We start from the raw sequence: 15,845 nt of genomic DNA, 5'->3' as shown, positions 1-15,845 counted from the left end.
CAAACCCACCATAATTTACAAAATGTGTTAGAAATGCACAAAACGATGACTACGTTGTAGTAACTACTCACTACATAGGCCCATACCCAAAACCCATGTGCAATCCTGGTTCCCAATGTTGCCTGCCTCCCACTTCAAACAATTTAAAGTGTGAGTTGAGGCACATTCTAGACTGCAGTGTGCTATTTCACGTTTGTTTCTCTTACTCACTCTTGTTGTTTTTTCAATGGTGTGCTCTATCATGTCCTTTTTTCAATCTCTGAACGACATTAAGCTTTTGTTTTTAAATCTTACAGGGCATTACTGCTCCTGATTAACCTACAGGTTCGAGTGACATCAGCTACTCATAAGCGATGTAAAGCAAATGGGTTAATCCGCCAGTTAGTACCATCACCCATGGAAGGTGATACGCAAATCCACAAGAAGTCAGAACCCGCTTCCATCTAATCTCCAAAGCAGGAGTCAGCGACCTGCTTGGTTTGGCCTATGACTCCCATTATCCCTCACATTTGCATATACAGACTGGGGCTAAAGGGAGTTGTTGTCCAAAACATCTGGAGAGCCAAAGTTTGTGGACCCCGGCTCTACAGAATATAAAATATCATCGTAACAAACGGAGCCCCTCATCGTAAAAAACAAAAATAAAATAAATAGTGAAATACAGAATTAAAAAGCAGGAGGAAAGACGGACAACGCAACAAGTGACATGACAAATCTAACATGAAAATATTCACATAATATCTCTGTAACAGCTCGGCGGGGGGGGGCTGTGTCGTTTTCTACTGGCCCATATGTGAATTGTTAGCTCCAGGGGAAGTCAAGGGCGCACAACGAGGGCAAGGGGCGATAACACCTGCCATCCCTCCAGAACTGTAGGCTGGAATGCCAGCCTATATAATACGATCAAATCCAAAAAGCTGGTTAAATACAATATAGTTACAAAAGGTGTTTGGAACCTTGGAGTCAGCATGGCCTGGCAGAATCCCTGGTTGAATAAAGGCTAAACTGGGGCTAGATGCAGAATTTAAGAGGGAAAGCCACAGGCATGTAACAGTGGTTAAGGCCCATTTCTTCCCATTCTTTACATTAGGCCGCCCGGATGCCTGATGCATTGTATGGTCCTGGTAATAGGGTAATAGGCTAAACAGGAAAAAAGGACAAGTTGAAGATAATTCGTATGAACCCAGTTGCTTTCTTCGAACAATCATGTGTGCTCTTTGACAGACACACAAGTCAAATGTTCAATTAGGCATAATGAACTTGATTTTATTTTATTTGCATTTGGCTGATGACTCTTTGCATGGTCAGTTAATGAAATACAGTTACAATAGAGCAGAAGGAAACAGGAAAAAAGGAGGGTGAATAGGGTGGGGAACTCGAGGGCGAGGGAATAGATAACGCAGAGGATTCACATAGGGATATACGTGGCATTGGCAAGCCTGCACTCAAAGAAATTAGGTTCCACTCTGCTTTTGTAGTGTGGCTTGGTGCCTTTCAGCCTCCATTCATAGGCCATTTTGAAACTGGAGTCTTGTTACTTAATAGTGATTGGCTGCAATTCCATTAGCTGGATTGGTTACGACACTGACCACAGACAGAGTTGCCAGTTGACTCCATGCCACAACGGACACCAAGTTCCTGTCCCACCTTCCTCTCTCATGAGTTGCCTCTGGGAGATTCTGTGTTGGGTCAATCGAATCCATAAAATGTACTGAAGTAAAACTAAAGCCAAGGACTGGAGTAGGCTACCCCTGCTGACGTGTTGCCATCTGGCAACACTACCGCGCCTCAGAAGGCTTGGGGTTCATGAAGTTTCATCTTTTCAATAGGTAGTTATTTATTGTTAGTTCTCCACCAGGCTCTTCTTATCCTTGCTAGTGCTTTCCGCTTGCTGTGCTACTGTTTGCTTTCAGCCTCATTGCGAGTATGGCACTGTGGTTAAAAAAGAAATGAATTACTGCCAATTTTACCATAGCGCCATATTTGGAGTTTGGAGTGAAAGTGGAGGAAATAGGTCCAGCACTTGGCTGAATCTTTTCCGTCCTCCTTACCTTTAAAAAAACCTGAGGCATTCCCATCAGCAGAATTACTGCTGCCAGTAATTCCTCCAAACTCCATTGGAGTCCTAAGAAATTCCATGATAGGGAATGACACTACCATGAATTCTGTAGGACTTACCTCCTGTTCCATGGCAGTATTATGGTCGTAATAGTGAATGAATTTGTCAAAATTACCATTGATAATTCCACCATACATGTAATGAGGCTCTTTGTGTTGTGTTCCCTTTTTACTTTGCATCTCGCCTTAGACTACCTATGCTGCTCCCGAGGAGTGCTCCTGCTGCTGTGGCAAGTGCTTTTCTGCCCGGGTCAGCCAAGTTTAGAAGATAGCAAATTGTTGGAAGATAGCAAATCCTTAGCTCTCAGCTACCACCCTACCTCAGTCCGATTCTCCTAATAAACTGAATTGCAAATATAGATGCAGCTCTAGGAAAGGACATGTAAAAGTATATACATTTTGTAGAGTAACACCTCTATGTACTTAATTGTGCTTCTGTATTTGTCTATTGTACTAATTCTATTGATGATTACCAATAGGTTTTCTTGTACACTTGTTCAATTTAACACTCCAGGTCTGTTTATGATCCTTTTCCTTTATAATATTGTATTGGTTTAAAATTTGGGAATTGGGATGGGCAATTATTTACATTTTTGGCAGCAATTGAAGACATTTTGTATAAATCTATTGCAATTTAACACTCAGCTGGGCTGCGATACATGTCCTTGTAAACAAAATATATGTAGCTGTATACCACTATGTTTTTGGGGGTAGTAATCTATTTATTAAGTTCATATTCTTTGTATTGGTCATAGGCAAAGGATTATGCTCTGTTGGCAAAATCGACAAGAGGGAAGGATGTTTGGAAATCAGAAGACTTCCCAACATGTGAGCTGCCTCTTATAGGTCAATAGGGCTGGGGATAAGTCAGTTACATGTCAGGTAGTGCAAGACGCAGACAACATTTTCCAACCCACATTGGCCTCTTGGGAGATCCTTCTTATTGGGAAATCTCTCTAATAACCTTAAAGGCCAATCTGCACTAAAAAGAAAGATGGGAGAGAGGAAAGAGCACGATAGAGAGCACTGTATCTGCTGGTGTGATGAGGTGGAGGGCTGCGTGCGAGACAGAGAAAAGGCCATGGAGCCTTGCATCCTCTAGAGTTGTGGAAAGGAGGTGTTTGAAGAGGGCAAAGATTGAGATATTGTGGAATTGCGGAATTGTGCAATTGCCCAACAGGTAAGTGCCTTCTTTGAGCTTTTAGAGTCTGGGCAGATGCATTTGCCTTCCTGTTTTGCTACACGCCATTACCCCTGGCCTAACTGCCATTCAGGATTGGTGTGCCGCCAATATCTTTGTCTGAATGCCAGCAAGACGGAGATCCTCTTCATCGGCACAGCTTCACCATCCTTTCCCCTCACTCTCTGGCCAGCCTCCCTTGGCCCTCCTCCTACCCCCACTTGCGAGGTTCAGAACCTTGCGGTCATCTTTGACTCCACACTTTCCTTCTCCATCCACATCTCTGATGACTCTAAAAAGTCAAACTTCCTACTGCACCTCCTCAGAGGTACTCTGCCTTTCCTCTCCCTCCCCCAGAAGCTCACTGTCTCCCAAGCTCTGGTTCTCTCTAGGTTGGACTATTGTAACTGCCTCTTTCTAAATCTACCTGCCTGTACTCTCCGCCCTCTGCAACTAATCCAGAACAGGACTGTGAGACTTGTCCTTGGCCTCACGCCCTGGGATTGTATTTCTCCAGCTCTGAAATCTCTCCATTGGCTCCCAGTGGATGCAAGGATTAAATTCAAAACCCTCCGCATTGTCCACAAGGCTCTCTGGGGCCTGGTTCCAAAATACCTTCAGCTATCCCTCCGCAAATACCTCCCTTCTCGAGCACTCCGCTCCTCTACCTCTAACTCCCTCAGGGTCAGTCGTTTTTCAAAGAAACGAGCTGGCGGTAGATCTCTGTCATCGGCTGGGGCCCCCCTCTGGAACAGCCTCCCTGCCACTCTAAAACTTGAGGAGAACCATCTCCGGTTCTGGAAGCACCTCAAGACCTTCCTCTTTGCTTCTGCCTTCGCACCCCCTCTCCCCTGCTGATCTGTTCTCTCTTGGCACCGTGCACCTGGCCACCCCCTGCCCTCCGGGACCAGGTACCTGGTCACCCTGCCACCCTCCCGCACTGCCTCTGGGCTACCCCTTGCACTGGGGTCTGTATCTGTACCCATAAAGTCCCACGATTTCTGCTTCCTTCACTTATCAGACCTACCCTGTCTGCTGCCTTAAACCCAGCACTTGCCACTTGCTGGCTGCACTACCACTGTTTGTTGCCTTTATTATTTATTTATTATTATTTATCTGTTTCTCCTTTGCCCCACACTTTCCACTTCTCCCCCTTCCATGCACTTTTCCCCCTCCCCCACTCCCATGCACTTGCGTGTTCTCAATGTCACTTGACCTAGTAAGATCGTTGATTTGTTCTCTCCTGTTCCCCTCCCTTGCCTTGTCACGCTCTGAAACACTTGTGTACGAGCGCGATAGAAATAAAATATCAATTCAATTCAATCAACTCTATTGGCCTCTCTGGGAGAATCCTCTCCAATGTTTGCTATATGGAGTTGATTTATCTCACATGCACCCTCGAATTGTGTCATGCATGAGCGGTCAGAAATAATTTATAGATTTTTATGTGACCTGACAGGTATAAGTACCTTGCAAGAGATGGCAAGGTACTTATACCTGTCAGGTCACATACAGTGGCAGTGTATTGCAGTGGCAATTTAGGTATCCGTTTTGTGCTATGAAACCCAGCACTTTGCATGTGTGAAGTTTGCCACTTTGAGTAGCACTGGTTTTTCATATGCAACATACTTCCAAATATATATTACCGGCTATTTTGTCAATCTATTCTTTTCTGGCTTGCGTGCTTTAAATAAGGTGAGATGTTGATTACAATAAAGAGAAATAAATGGAACATGGAAACACATTTTCGAAAAAAGTGAATTTTTCAAACATGAAACCTGATTTATTAAATAGAACAACTATTCGGCTTCAACTGACACACTATTCGGTATTTGGTTGCATACCAAATGTGTTATCCATTACACCCCTAGGTGGGAGGGATGTGTGTATGACTACACTTTTAATGTACGAGTCTAATATTTATCTGACACATCTAGATGTGTACCGTGGCTGTTAAAGTCCTGTTCATAAAATCAGTCTATTTAACAATATGTTACATTATTTTTTCCAATTATTGATATTGGTTTTAATTCCCATGTCGACCTGTGTTATTAACTGGTAGCCAGAGACAGGCTTTTGGTTGGGCCCCATAGCCACAAGCTGATCATGAAGCAACTTAAAACCTAATATCATTTAAGGATGCACATTTTATAAAATATCAAGGAGCCTCATTTTCCAGTTGATAAAAGCAAATGAGACGTCACCATCCATTAAAACATGCAGAATGAAGGATACCTTGCCTGTGACAAAGAACACAGCACACCCTCCACTGCAGACAATTATGGAGGGATTTCATTCCACGATAGAAGCCACGTCAGCATATTAATTGCATCACACAGATGAGATGCAAACCGAGCAGAATGGTCTGTGATTGATTTTTCATTCTGATCTTTTGGTTGAACTCTTTCAAACTAAAACATGATGTTTACTCAGTGGAAATGTACAAACTCAGAGCTTCCATTTGTGCCTTGCTGGTGGGATTAAATCCCTCTATACATTTCTGGAGAAGAGCGCGGGGTGGATGTGGGGTGAAGATTATGATATGGCATTTGTAACGCGCCTATACACAAGTGAAGATTGTCATTGGGGGGCATATCATTGTTACTACCTATTTTAAAAGGCTTACCATGATGAATCGGAACACACGTGTCCATCGGCACTCCTCCGGCTTGGCCATATCCCCCTGCTACTGTGTCCTGCAATGGTACAGAGAGTCAGTGTTTCATAAAAAAACAAAAACAAAGCAATGCTTGAACATTTCTGCAGCTTATAATGCAGGACCCTGACATCAATGTCTATGCACCCACTAGCTTGTACAATACATTGCAGCCCAGGAGTCAGAAACACCTGCTAAGCTGCATCGTGATTGTTTACTCTAGGGGATGTGGATCTGGGCTCCTAAGCATATAATGCAAGTTATTTCTCATAAAGATTTCTGGAAAAGTCTAGCTATGAGATAAAGGTTCTGAGTTAGGTTTTTAATATAGTAATAAGCACCTGTTTGGTGGGCTTCACAGGTTGGTAATGGCCCGGCCCAAGTTATTGCCTCGAACGAAGCAAGACTTTCATACTGGGCCCCGGAGCTGTCAATAGGCCAGTGAAGCTACGAGATGCTAATAGCAATTTAAAAAGAAAAAAAAACAGCCGTGTGCTTTGCTTGGTTAGGCCAGCGCAAGGTTGGTGCAGTTTGTATGTGATTTTAACAAAAAATGTTATAACGAGGTACGTTTTGCCAAAACCCGAATACCAAAAAAATACCAAATGTTTTCATTTGGGGGGCTCGCACCCCCAAGCGCCCTGTTTCCACATACTCTTACGTCCCATCTCCTTTCCTTCATACTTTTGGACATTCCTTCCTTCGGGACGGGACTGGAGCACTTTGAAGCATTAAAAATTACTTTTTGTCCTTCTTTTATTTATATGCGGAGCCACCGCACGAGGCCGTAACCTCGCCTTCCTGAGCTCCGCCCCGTGCATCGTCCTTCAGTCCTTTTCTGTGTGTGGTCGGGGTCAGATGCACTTGCATCGTGGGGATTCTTTTCTTCTTTTCCCACTTGTCCTTCATCGTCCTGCTCTGGTTCCATGGTCGTCTTCATCTGCGTCTATGCCGGAGCATTAGGGATTTGTGTCTTGTTCTCCGTGCGAACATCATTTTGCGAGGGCGGATCCCCATTCTCTCTGTCTGGATTGCTTTGGCCCAGAACATCGGTGGGACTCTTGTCTCTACTGCGACTCACTCTCTCTCTGGTCACTCCAGAGTAGGCTCATCAGGATGGAGGAGGTGTCCCAATGGCTTCCTCCACCACATTTACAGCAGTCAACTGACGAAAAAAGGAGGTGTCCAGTAAGTTCATTCCATTTAAGTGCACCCCAGCTCGGGGACTCCTTCCAGGTTCTTCTGGTTCCACGAGGGGTCCAAGTGGCTCTTGTACTAGGGTTCTCCCTGAGGTGTCCAGAAGGGGATCTAACCTGGATTCCAAAGTTTCGTCTGAGGTTTCCGGTCAAGGGGCTAAAACAGCCAGATTTTCCTCTGAGGTTTCCCTTCTGGGAACTAACATTAAGCCTGAGGTTTCTAGGGCTACTTCAACCGGGGTTATTTCCAAGGTTTCCCAGTCTGGCACTAAACGTACCCAGCCTCGTCTTGAGGTTTTCTGTAAAATGACAAAAAGTATTGGGATCACTCCTGAGGATCCCCAAATAGGGGCTACAATCAAAACCAGCAGGATGGAGGGGCCCCAATTTGGTACTCTGGCTACTGGGTGTGAACCTAAGCTTTCCCAGAAGGAATCTTGTGGTTGTACTGGTCCTGCTGAGGGGGCAACACAGGAGGGAAAATGCCCTAAGCAAAGATGGATCAGTGAGATCCACGAGCCTGCCCACAAACTTGATCCCAATCCTAACAAATATCAGGAGGGATCATGTATGAAATTTGAGGAACGGAGCCTACAATAAGATTTAGATCTCCGAACCTCAAGAAATAAGAGTTGTTTTGTATCAACTTTGGTCCAATACTCCGAAAGTGTGTAATTAAACATTCCGTGAAGCAAATACACGTGAATCAAACCTTGCTTCTCGACTTATATATTGTTTCCAGTCGAGAAAGATTCGATTACCATCTTTGTTTTAACTTGATGCATTCCAAGAAACCTAAATAAAATGTAATGTTTACCTGGAAAACAACAACAAAAAAAACACAATACATAGGGCCTTATCACACGGACGGCGGTGGACCAAGGTGCTTTTAGCACCTTGGTCCATGCCGGTAAAATACCGGCACCACCTTGGTGGAAAGGGGAATTACCGCCCAATTCCAAGGTTGGTGGGGCGGTAATTCCCCCTTCCCCCATTGCCCTTCCCCATTCCCATTTTTGCCCCATAGGGCATAATGGGAATGGGGAAGGTGCTAATTACGGCACCGCAAATTGCGGAACCGTAATTAGCTCCCTGGTCCCTTTGCGGGTTGGTTTTAACGCCTGCAAAAAGCAGGCGTTAAATTCTCCAACCCGCAAAGGGACCTCGTAGTAAGGTGGTAAGGGTTTACCGGTACCAGTAAAATACCGGTACCGGTAAACCCTTACCACCTATCGTGTAATGAGGCCATTAGAATCTCGAAGGAAGAGGAAAACGGGATACTAAACTATGGATTAACTCCAAAACAGAAGAAATATTTAAATAGAATTTACTTGAATCAAATTGTTATACCTTTATTTGAACCTAATGCTTCTTCCTATAGGTTTGGGAAATTCTTATATCTATTGCACTTTCTGACCAAGTCCTTTTCATAGAGCGGCATACCCAGAGTGATCCAGAAATTCAGGCAAGCTGGGGACGCGGGAGACAGGTAAGAGGTGGGTTAAGTATTTATAAGTCCCAAAACGTGCATTAATATCAGCCCTACAGTGTATCGGACACTTTTACTCCCTAGAAATTGGCAAATACTGCCACAAAAAAAAATAGGGGGTAAAAATCCTCCCAACAAAAAATAGGAAAGTGACACATAGGGCCTTGTGACCCTGCTTTCACCCACACAGCTCCATGCGTATGTTTGGAACAGTAGTGCATGTTGTACCACAGGAAGAAATGACTATTGGTATTGCCTGATCAGAAGAAGTAAACCTGTATCTTTTAATATGTATGAATAACTAGGTGCTAAGGAATAATTGTTACAAAAGCATTTCCATTTTCCAGTTGAAACTGATTGTTACTCGCTTATAAAATACTCCCTTCGGCAATTGGACTTACATTTTTACTCCCTAAAAAATCATTTTACTCCCAACTTTAAAAAATAGGCAGTAAAATACTCCCACTTCCAAATCTTATCTACAGCACTGATTACCGTGCCTGCCTACATCTGTCTCCTGCCAAGCGTGAATAGATCCATCTCCATGCCACACCTGCCTGTTGAGTAACCACAATATTTCCTTTTAGCACCGTCTTTGTTATTATTGCACAGGCTAATAAAAGAATTTCAGTGATATGCTCTTTGTGATCGGGTGTCTCTTCGTGGGCCCCATTTTTGGAGTCACAACTGATTTTTCTGCTGATTAATTTTTGTATCGTGTTTATTGGTACACACTGCGTTCTCCCTCCCTTTCACAACAGTGTGCCACTGATCATCACTAGATTGCCACCGCAGCCCTCCCTAGTCTGCCTTGTCCATCTCCAGTTCCTATGAACATTTTTAGTTGTTATGGCCGTTTCCGTCATCCTCGTTTCGATTGAAAACAAAGTCCCTGAGTCCCGTATTTATGGCGACAACCTCCTCTCCAGTGATGCCCCATACTTTTGTTGAAAAATACATGTGATTTGATATGAATTATGTTAATCAGGAAAGGAAGGGGCATTGAGCTCAGGTTTAGTGACTTCAACATCTATGGAGATGTGGACCATTCTAATTAATAAAGCTTAAAACAACCTAATCAAAATGTTCTGATATATTCTTACCATTTTTAAGATGAAACATGCAAATTCCAGGCTACAACTTGACACTGCTGACAGCATTTCAGAAGCAAGAGGCTGTCCTGTTGGAGCACCTGAACCTTCCAATATTTACCACACAAGTGACCCATTCCAGGTATAAAGTTAGCCCTGAAAAGGGGAACTTCATTTTCTGCCTCGTCCCCAACCCCACAACCATGTGATCCAGGACAGTATGTCGTCTGCCTAGAGAGGTGGAAAAGCAGTGTGAGCTTTTACAGTGACTGAGACACTCACCCTGATTTACACTGCCATAGACCCCCTACAGTATAAGGGAGAAGTTTTTGAAGGAAGAGGTTCTTAGAACGAGATAGAGATTCCAGAACTGCAGAATACAAATAGTGACCAAAAGAACAGCTCCTGAAGAATGTTCACGACAGGAAGGTTAATGAACAGAAACATGTTGAGCAGAATGAGTGAGAGGACAGATGATTAATTCAACAGTCTGCATCCTATCGCAGAACCCAGATTGATTTTTGGACTGTTTCAGTAATGTGGGATAGGGAATTGAAAATGTCACTCGAGCACTTTAGCAGTTTTTTAAAGTGTTTTGTATTTGTGATATATGTCGTTTTTATCAAGGTTTATGTAGTATGAATTATGATCATGTTGTGTGTAATTACTGAATAAAATGAAGTTTTTTTTAACACAAAAGTGGTGATGTGATTATGGTGTGTCTTCACCCTTTTGTACTTTGTTAAACAGGCCCTTTATTCCTCCTGAATACTGAAAAGAAGAGACCACAGTCCAACCTCTGGTTTACTATATATTAAAGCCTTTCCTGGCATAGGTCGGACGTAGCACACTCCCACAGTTGAGGGTGTGGTCCGGAGTCTCTCTGGGTAAAGTGCTTACTTTTCCCCATCATTAAACAATGATATGACTTCAATATACATTATCCTTATCAAAGTAAAATGATTTTAGGATATCTTCATCTCATCTTTCATGTGGAGTAGGCTAACCCTTGTAGTTAAGTTGGAAAGAGGTTTACCATTGGGTTAGCTTCATGTGCATGAAACTTGACAATCATGATCATCTGTTTTATCATGTCACCTCATTTGAATGCTTCTACTTTCCATTTCGTTACTTATGAGATACTTTGAGATACTTTCTGTTGAATAACTACAGGGAGTGTACTAAGCCACAAAGGAGAAGAACTGTTTACAGTTAATTTTGTTTACTGAATTATCAGCAAGCATGGATTGTGCCACTGCTCATGTGATATATTGTTCAACACGAATGTGTTACCGAACAACAAAATCAATTGTCAAACATGGTTTTAGTCTGGCAGCTGATTAACCGAGATCTTTGTCAGCATAAACAATTAAATATTGGGCAGAAGGTAGATATGCAACATTGTGCAACTTTTCATGTGACCACACTCCGTTCAGTTTTCTATTTGGTGGCACTGTAATCAATGCAGCTATTAGCATAGGAATTGAGGAGAGGAGAAAAATGGGATGTGAGGAGGGGCACACAGTCCGTGGGTGTTGTTTGACTTTGTACCCATTCATTTTCTGCCCATGGCCACGCTAGTCCCTACAGCCATTCCCACAAATGGCTTTTCCAAAACCGCCCACCCACCTTCTCTTAGAGCTCTTTGCGATAGCTCTGTGGTTTTAAGGTGATGCCTTTGTTATTTGTACACAGTCTTCTGAAAAGTAATACTGTGATTGCAGCTGGAAGTCAGCTCCTGATGTAATAACAATGTCTTAACTAGGCATACCATCAGCATGTTTTCCCCTGCATCTTGCCTTGCACAAACCTGTTGAAAAAAACATTGGCATTAGAATGTTATCTGCCAGGCACTGTCAGAATATGCCCAGACACTAATACCATTTTCTATGTTATCGTTTTATGGCCAAATAGTACTATCATGGTAGTGCCTGGAAAATGTCTATTCAATGCCTACACAAACACCAAAACTATTGTCTATGCCTATGTTTGTTTTTAGAAGAACATCCACTAGTGTGGATATTAACATGATGTACTATTTGCCAAAAGGTTTCTGAACATGGATTCATGCACTGTGTGCAATGTAATGATACCCAAAATTGCATGTTATGATACATACAGTTAGTTGTATTTTTGCCAAAGTCCTGTTTGTGACAAGACTTTAGAAAGCCCGCCTTGGATGGAGAGGGTTACACCAAAAAGTTGGTAGCATTCGCTGAGCAGCCAGGCTTAGACTAAGAGGGCTGTAGTGAGGCACACAGAACTCAGAGCATACACTTAGTTCAAGGAAACTCTTACACACTACGAGTTATATATAAAATAGGTATTTATTTATATACACTAAGGATTGTAGCATTCAAGTAAGGTTAGTACTATCACATAATAATATAAGCGGAGAACAGTTGCAATATTCACAGATAATGGTAACAAATCACATAATCAAACCTCCTGAAAAATATATGCAAATTTATAGAAACTTTGATAACTTTTTATAACTGAGCTTAGCATATCTTAGAAAGTCCAACCCTGTCTTGGGTGAGTCTCACAAAGTCGTAGGGGGCTCTTGGGCACCAGTGATGAAGGGCTCTTGAAGACAAGGCAAGAAAACAGACTTTAGGGATCAAATGAGCAAAGTCAGCAGAAACTCTTCAAGTTTGCAGGTTGGTAACAGTCAGGTTTAGTTTGGCAAGGAAAGTAACAGTTTCCCTAGCTCGATTGCCCCAAGGACAAGTGTCCCAAGGCAAGGTAGAGCACAATGGGCTGTCCACCCCAATGTAGCTCAAGGTGGGCCCCGGAGGGCTTCAAGGATTAATTGAATGCATGCAGCCCCCTAGGAGCAAAGGAGCAATGCAGCAAGTCCCAGGTAAGTACCTAGGAGCAGCACAGTACCTTTTCAATGAAGAACACAATGCCACAGGACGGTCCCCATGGTGAGGTGGCAGCAGACTCCGATTCAGGTTTCATGGACTTGGCGGCTGAAGAAGGAATTTTGGAGGGATCAGAAAGTGGCACTCTTGCAGTGAGACACCAAGCAGAGGATCCTCATGGCACTGGTTAATTTGAGCCCTTCGCAGGCTTCGGAATAGTGATGGTTGTCGTCCGTCAGACTTACCTCTGGTTTGCGGTTCTTGTATTGGCTGAGAGGACGTCTAGGAACGGGAACGAGTCACTGCACGCCCAGAAGGATGGCCACAAGGTTTCAGCTGAAACCGTGCTTCACAAGACGATGCAGTGCAAAATGGCCCAGGTCCCAGGGTATTGGGAATTTGCAGGCCTGTGATGTCGCAACTCTTCAAGGGATGGTGCAAAATGAAGGTGATCTTTAGACTGCTAAGGCCCACCAGTCCACCATCCCTGTGACACAGAATTCAGGGTCGGGGCAGCAGCGGTCACTCAATGGATCTGGCGGTTGCTGGAAGTTGCTGGGGACATCCTTCTATGAATTTCTCTTCAGATCTTCAGTCCAGTGGTCGCCTCTGAGTTTCTGCTCCAGGACCATCGCCTTTTATGCAGGAAAACCATCTGGACCCAATAATCACATGAATCCATTCAAACTTGGAGAGTGGCTGTCCAATGGGGACAGCCAGCCTTTCTGCACAAACTGGTTCCATGCAGGCACATTGCAGGACAAAGACCAGGGGAGTTTCGGTCAATTTCCCCACTTCCTGCCTTCCAGGCACTCAGAGAGTCTTGGTGGGCTTTGCAAGGGAAGCCTGCCAAAGACAAAAGACCCATCAAGACCTCCACCACCCAGGCACATAGAAGAAGGCTCAAGAAAGAAAAAGGCATTAAAAATTACAGCCATCATTTTAGGCATATGGGGACCCTTGTGTCCCTTACCGCAGCTGCAAAGTCAGCCTTTGACAAAAGCACACAAAAAGTGATGCAAAAAGGTACACTGCCACCAGCCTGCTAGATTAACCTGTTGCTCGAAAAGCGAGAAGAAGGGAGACATTGTTTCCCCTCAGCAATCAACTTAAGGTGGGCGTGCTGATCTTGCAAAATAAATTACAGGTGGGACACAAAGCTGCTCTGGTGACATGAGTCCACACAGGTCAGAATAAAAAGGGAAGCTCAAGGAGCTGCCAGCAACACTGCACAGAAAAGTGCTGCGGGCTGCAATAATAAAAGGCAGATGAAATAAAAGATGGAAGAAAGCACACCTCCATTAGAAAGTACCAAAAAGAGGAAAAAAGGCTTACCATGGTCAGAGTGAAAGAATGAGTGAGTGCGGAAAATGGCTCCCACTCGAGTGAGAATCAGTCCAATAATCCAATAGTGCAGTAACAATGCTGGGGGACTCACAAAGCGGGGAGAATTTCACTCAAGGAGGAAAATCTAACATACATTTAATTGGTTGTCTTGATTAGAGTCTGGTGTAATGTACTGCCACATTATAGTAATTGCTGCCTCAGTATGTTGAGGAGAAAAAGGGCATTTTTTAGTTTTGGCTATTCAATGCAATTATAAGCAGACACTATTGCATTGGAGTACAGCTTGGAGGGACACAAAGCTTGTGGGCATTGTTTAGTAATCTACCCACCTATTGGCTGCTGTGGGCCATGCTAATTCCAATGGCCATTCCCACTCGCTACCTGCCCCTCTTTTCCCCAAACATTTCCTCTTTGTGAACACTAATATCAAACTTTGGTCTGCCAGTGTTACTTCTAACCAGTCTGTTGGGAGTGAATGGCTTCATTTTTGCTGTAAGTACGCGACCGGTATATTAAAAATGTCTTACCCAAGTCTCCCTATAGCCACTTGATTCATATCTGTACCTTGAACTGAAGTCCTGTTAAAAGTACATTGCCAAGGCCAGCAGTTGTGGCTTGTGAATAGTTATTAGATTTGAAAATAACAAGGTGGGGTCCTGGGAGACTCTCTGCCAGACATTAGTCCTGGTTACGAGGGACTTACCCAGAGTCTTTAGCTCACTATCTTTCACAGAGGAGAAATATGCCAAACATGTCAGTCTTTGTCCTGCCCTCGGGCAGTCCAGCACCGAAAATGCTAGGCAATTCTCCTCTGAACAAGAGTACCAACAGCAACCCCAGACACGTGTTTCGGTCTGGTTGAACCTCATCAGTAAGGTGCAGCTGTGACTCTCTAAGAATAGTGAGCAAGGGGTCCACATCTGGATTCCCCTAGTAACTTAGGGTGAGACCCAAAGTTACTTAAAATATGCAAATAACAAGGGGGTCCTGGCAGACTCTCTGCCAGACATCAGTCCTGGTTACAAGAGCCTTACCAAGAGTCTTTAGCTCACTATCTTTCACAGAAGAGAAATATCCCAAACATATCAGTCTTTCTCCTGCCCTTGGCAGTCCAGCAACAAAATGCTAGTCAATTCTCCTCTGGACAAGAGTACCAACAGCAACCCCAGACACGTGTTTTAGTCTGGTTGAACCTCTTCAGTAGGGTGCAGCTTTGCCTCTCTAAGAATAGTGAGCAAGGAGTCCACTTCTGGATTCCCCTACTAACTTAGGGGAGACCTAAGGTTACTTAAAATATGCAAATAACAAGGGGGATCCTGGGAGACTCTCTGCCAGACATTAGTCCTGGTTACAAAAGCCTTAACCAGAGTCTTTAGCTCACTATCTTTCACAGAGGAGAAATATCCCAAACCTATCAGTCTTTGTCGTGCCCTGGAAATGCTAGGCAATTCTCCTCTGAACAAGAGTACCAACAGCAACCCCAGACACTGTAACGCTCACCTGACTCCCACGGAGGCGCTGGTCTAGTCTGGGTTGCTGTGGCCTCTTCGAGCATGATGCGCAGAACTCGGAACACCGACTGAACAGGACCCTCAAATCTTGCTTGTCTGGCCCGTAGGAATATCCTTCTGCAGATGAGAAAGGGGATTAACAGTCTGCTGAATAGTGTACTTGCTTCCCCCTTCCCCCTTCGTTCTTCTCTAACTTCCTCCGAAATCCCCGGTTGAAGCTCACCTTATGGTTTGAAAGGATGAACTCTCCATCCTGCTTCTGGTGCAGGGGCGCGTGTTAGTCCAGTTACTTCACTGGTTTTCAGAATGGCGCTGGCAAAATCCACTTGACTTTTCCGAGCGGAACGCCTTAAGTAAGTTCAAGTGTTGAGCCTCCTTTTCTGTTGCCTT

General features: G+C 44.0%; 1 protein-coding gene across 4 annotated transcripts in view; it reads right to left on the bottom strand.

Moving 5' to 3' along the window:
- Positions 1 to 15,845, bottom strand: part of EDAR (ectodysplasin A receptor) — a 552,426-nt gene that overhangs the window by 359,442 nt on the left and 177,139 nt on the right. For all 4 annotated transcript variants that reach the window (XM_069636867.1, XM_069636871.1, XM_069636869.1 and 1 more), the window contains exon 2: positions 5,925 to 5,994. In XM_069636867.1, coding sequence (XP_069492968.1) covers positions 5,925 to 5,975 — 51 coding nt within the window. In that variant the 5' untranslated portion in view covers positions 5,976 to 5,994. The remainder of the gene's footprint in view (positions 1 to 5,924; positions 5,995 to 15,845) is intronic.

The sequence above is a fragment of the Ambystoma mexicanum genome, chromosome 7p (genome assembly GCF_040938575.1).
Source record: "Ambystoma mexicanum isolate Mex_15411 chromosome 7p, UKY_AmexF1_1, whole genome shotgun sequence".
NCBI lineage: Eukaryota > Metazoa > Chordata > Amphibia > Caudata > Ambystomatidae > Ambystoma > Ambystoma mexicanum.
This window is presented reverse-complemented; position numbering and strand designations above follow the sequence as displayed.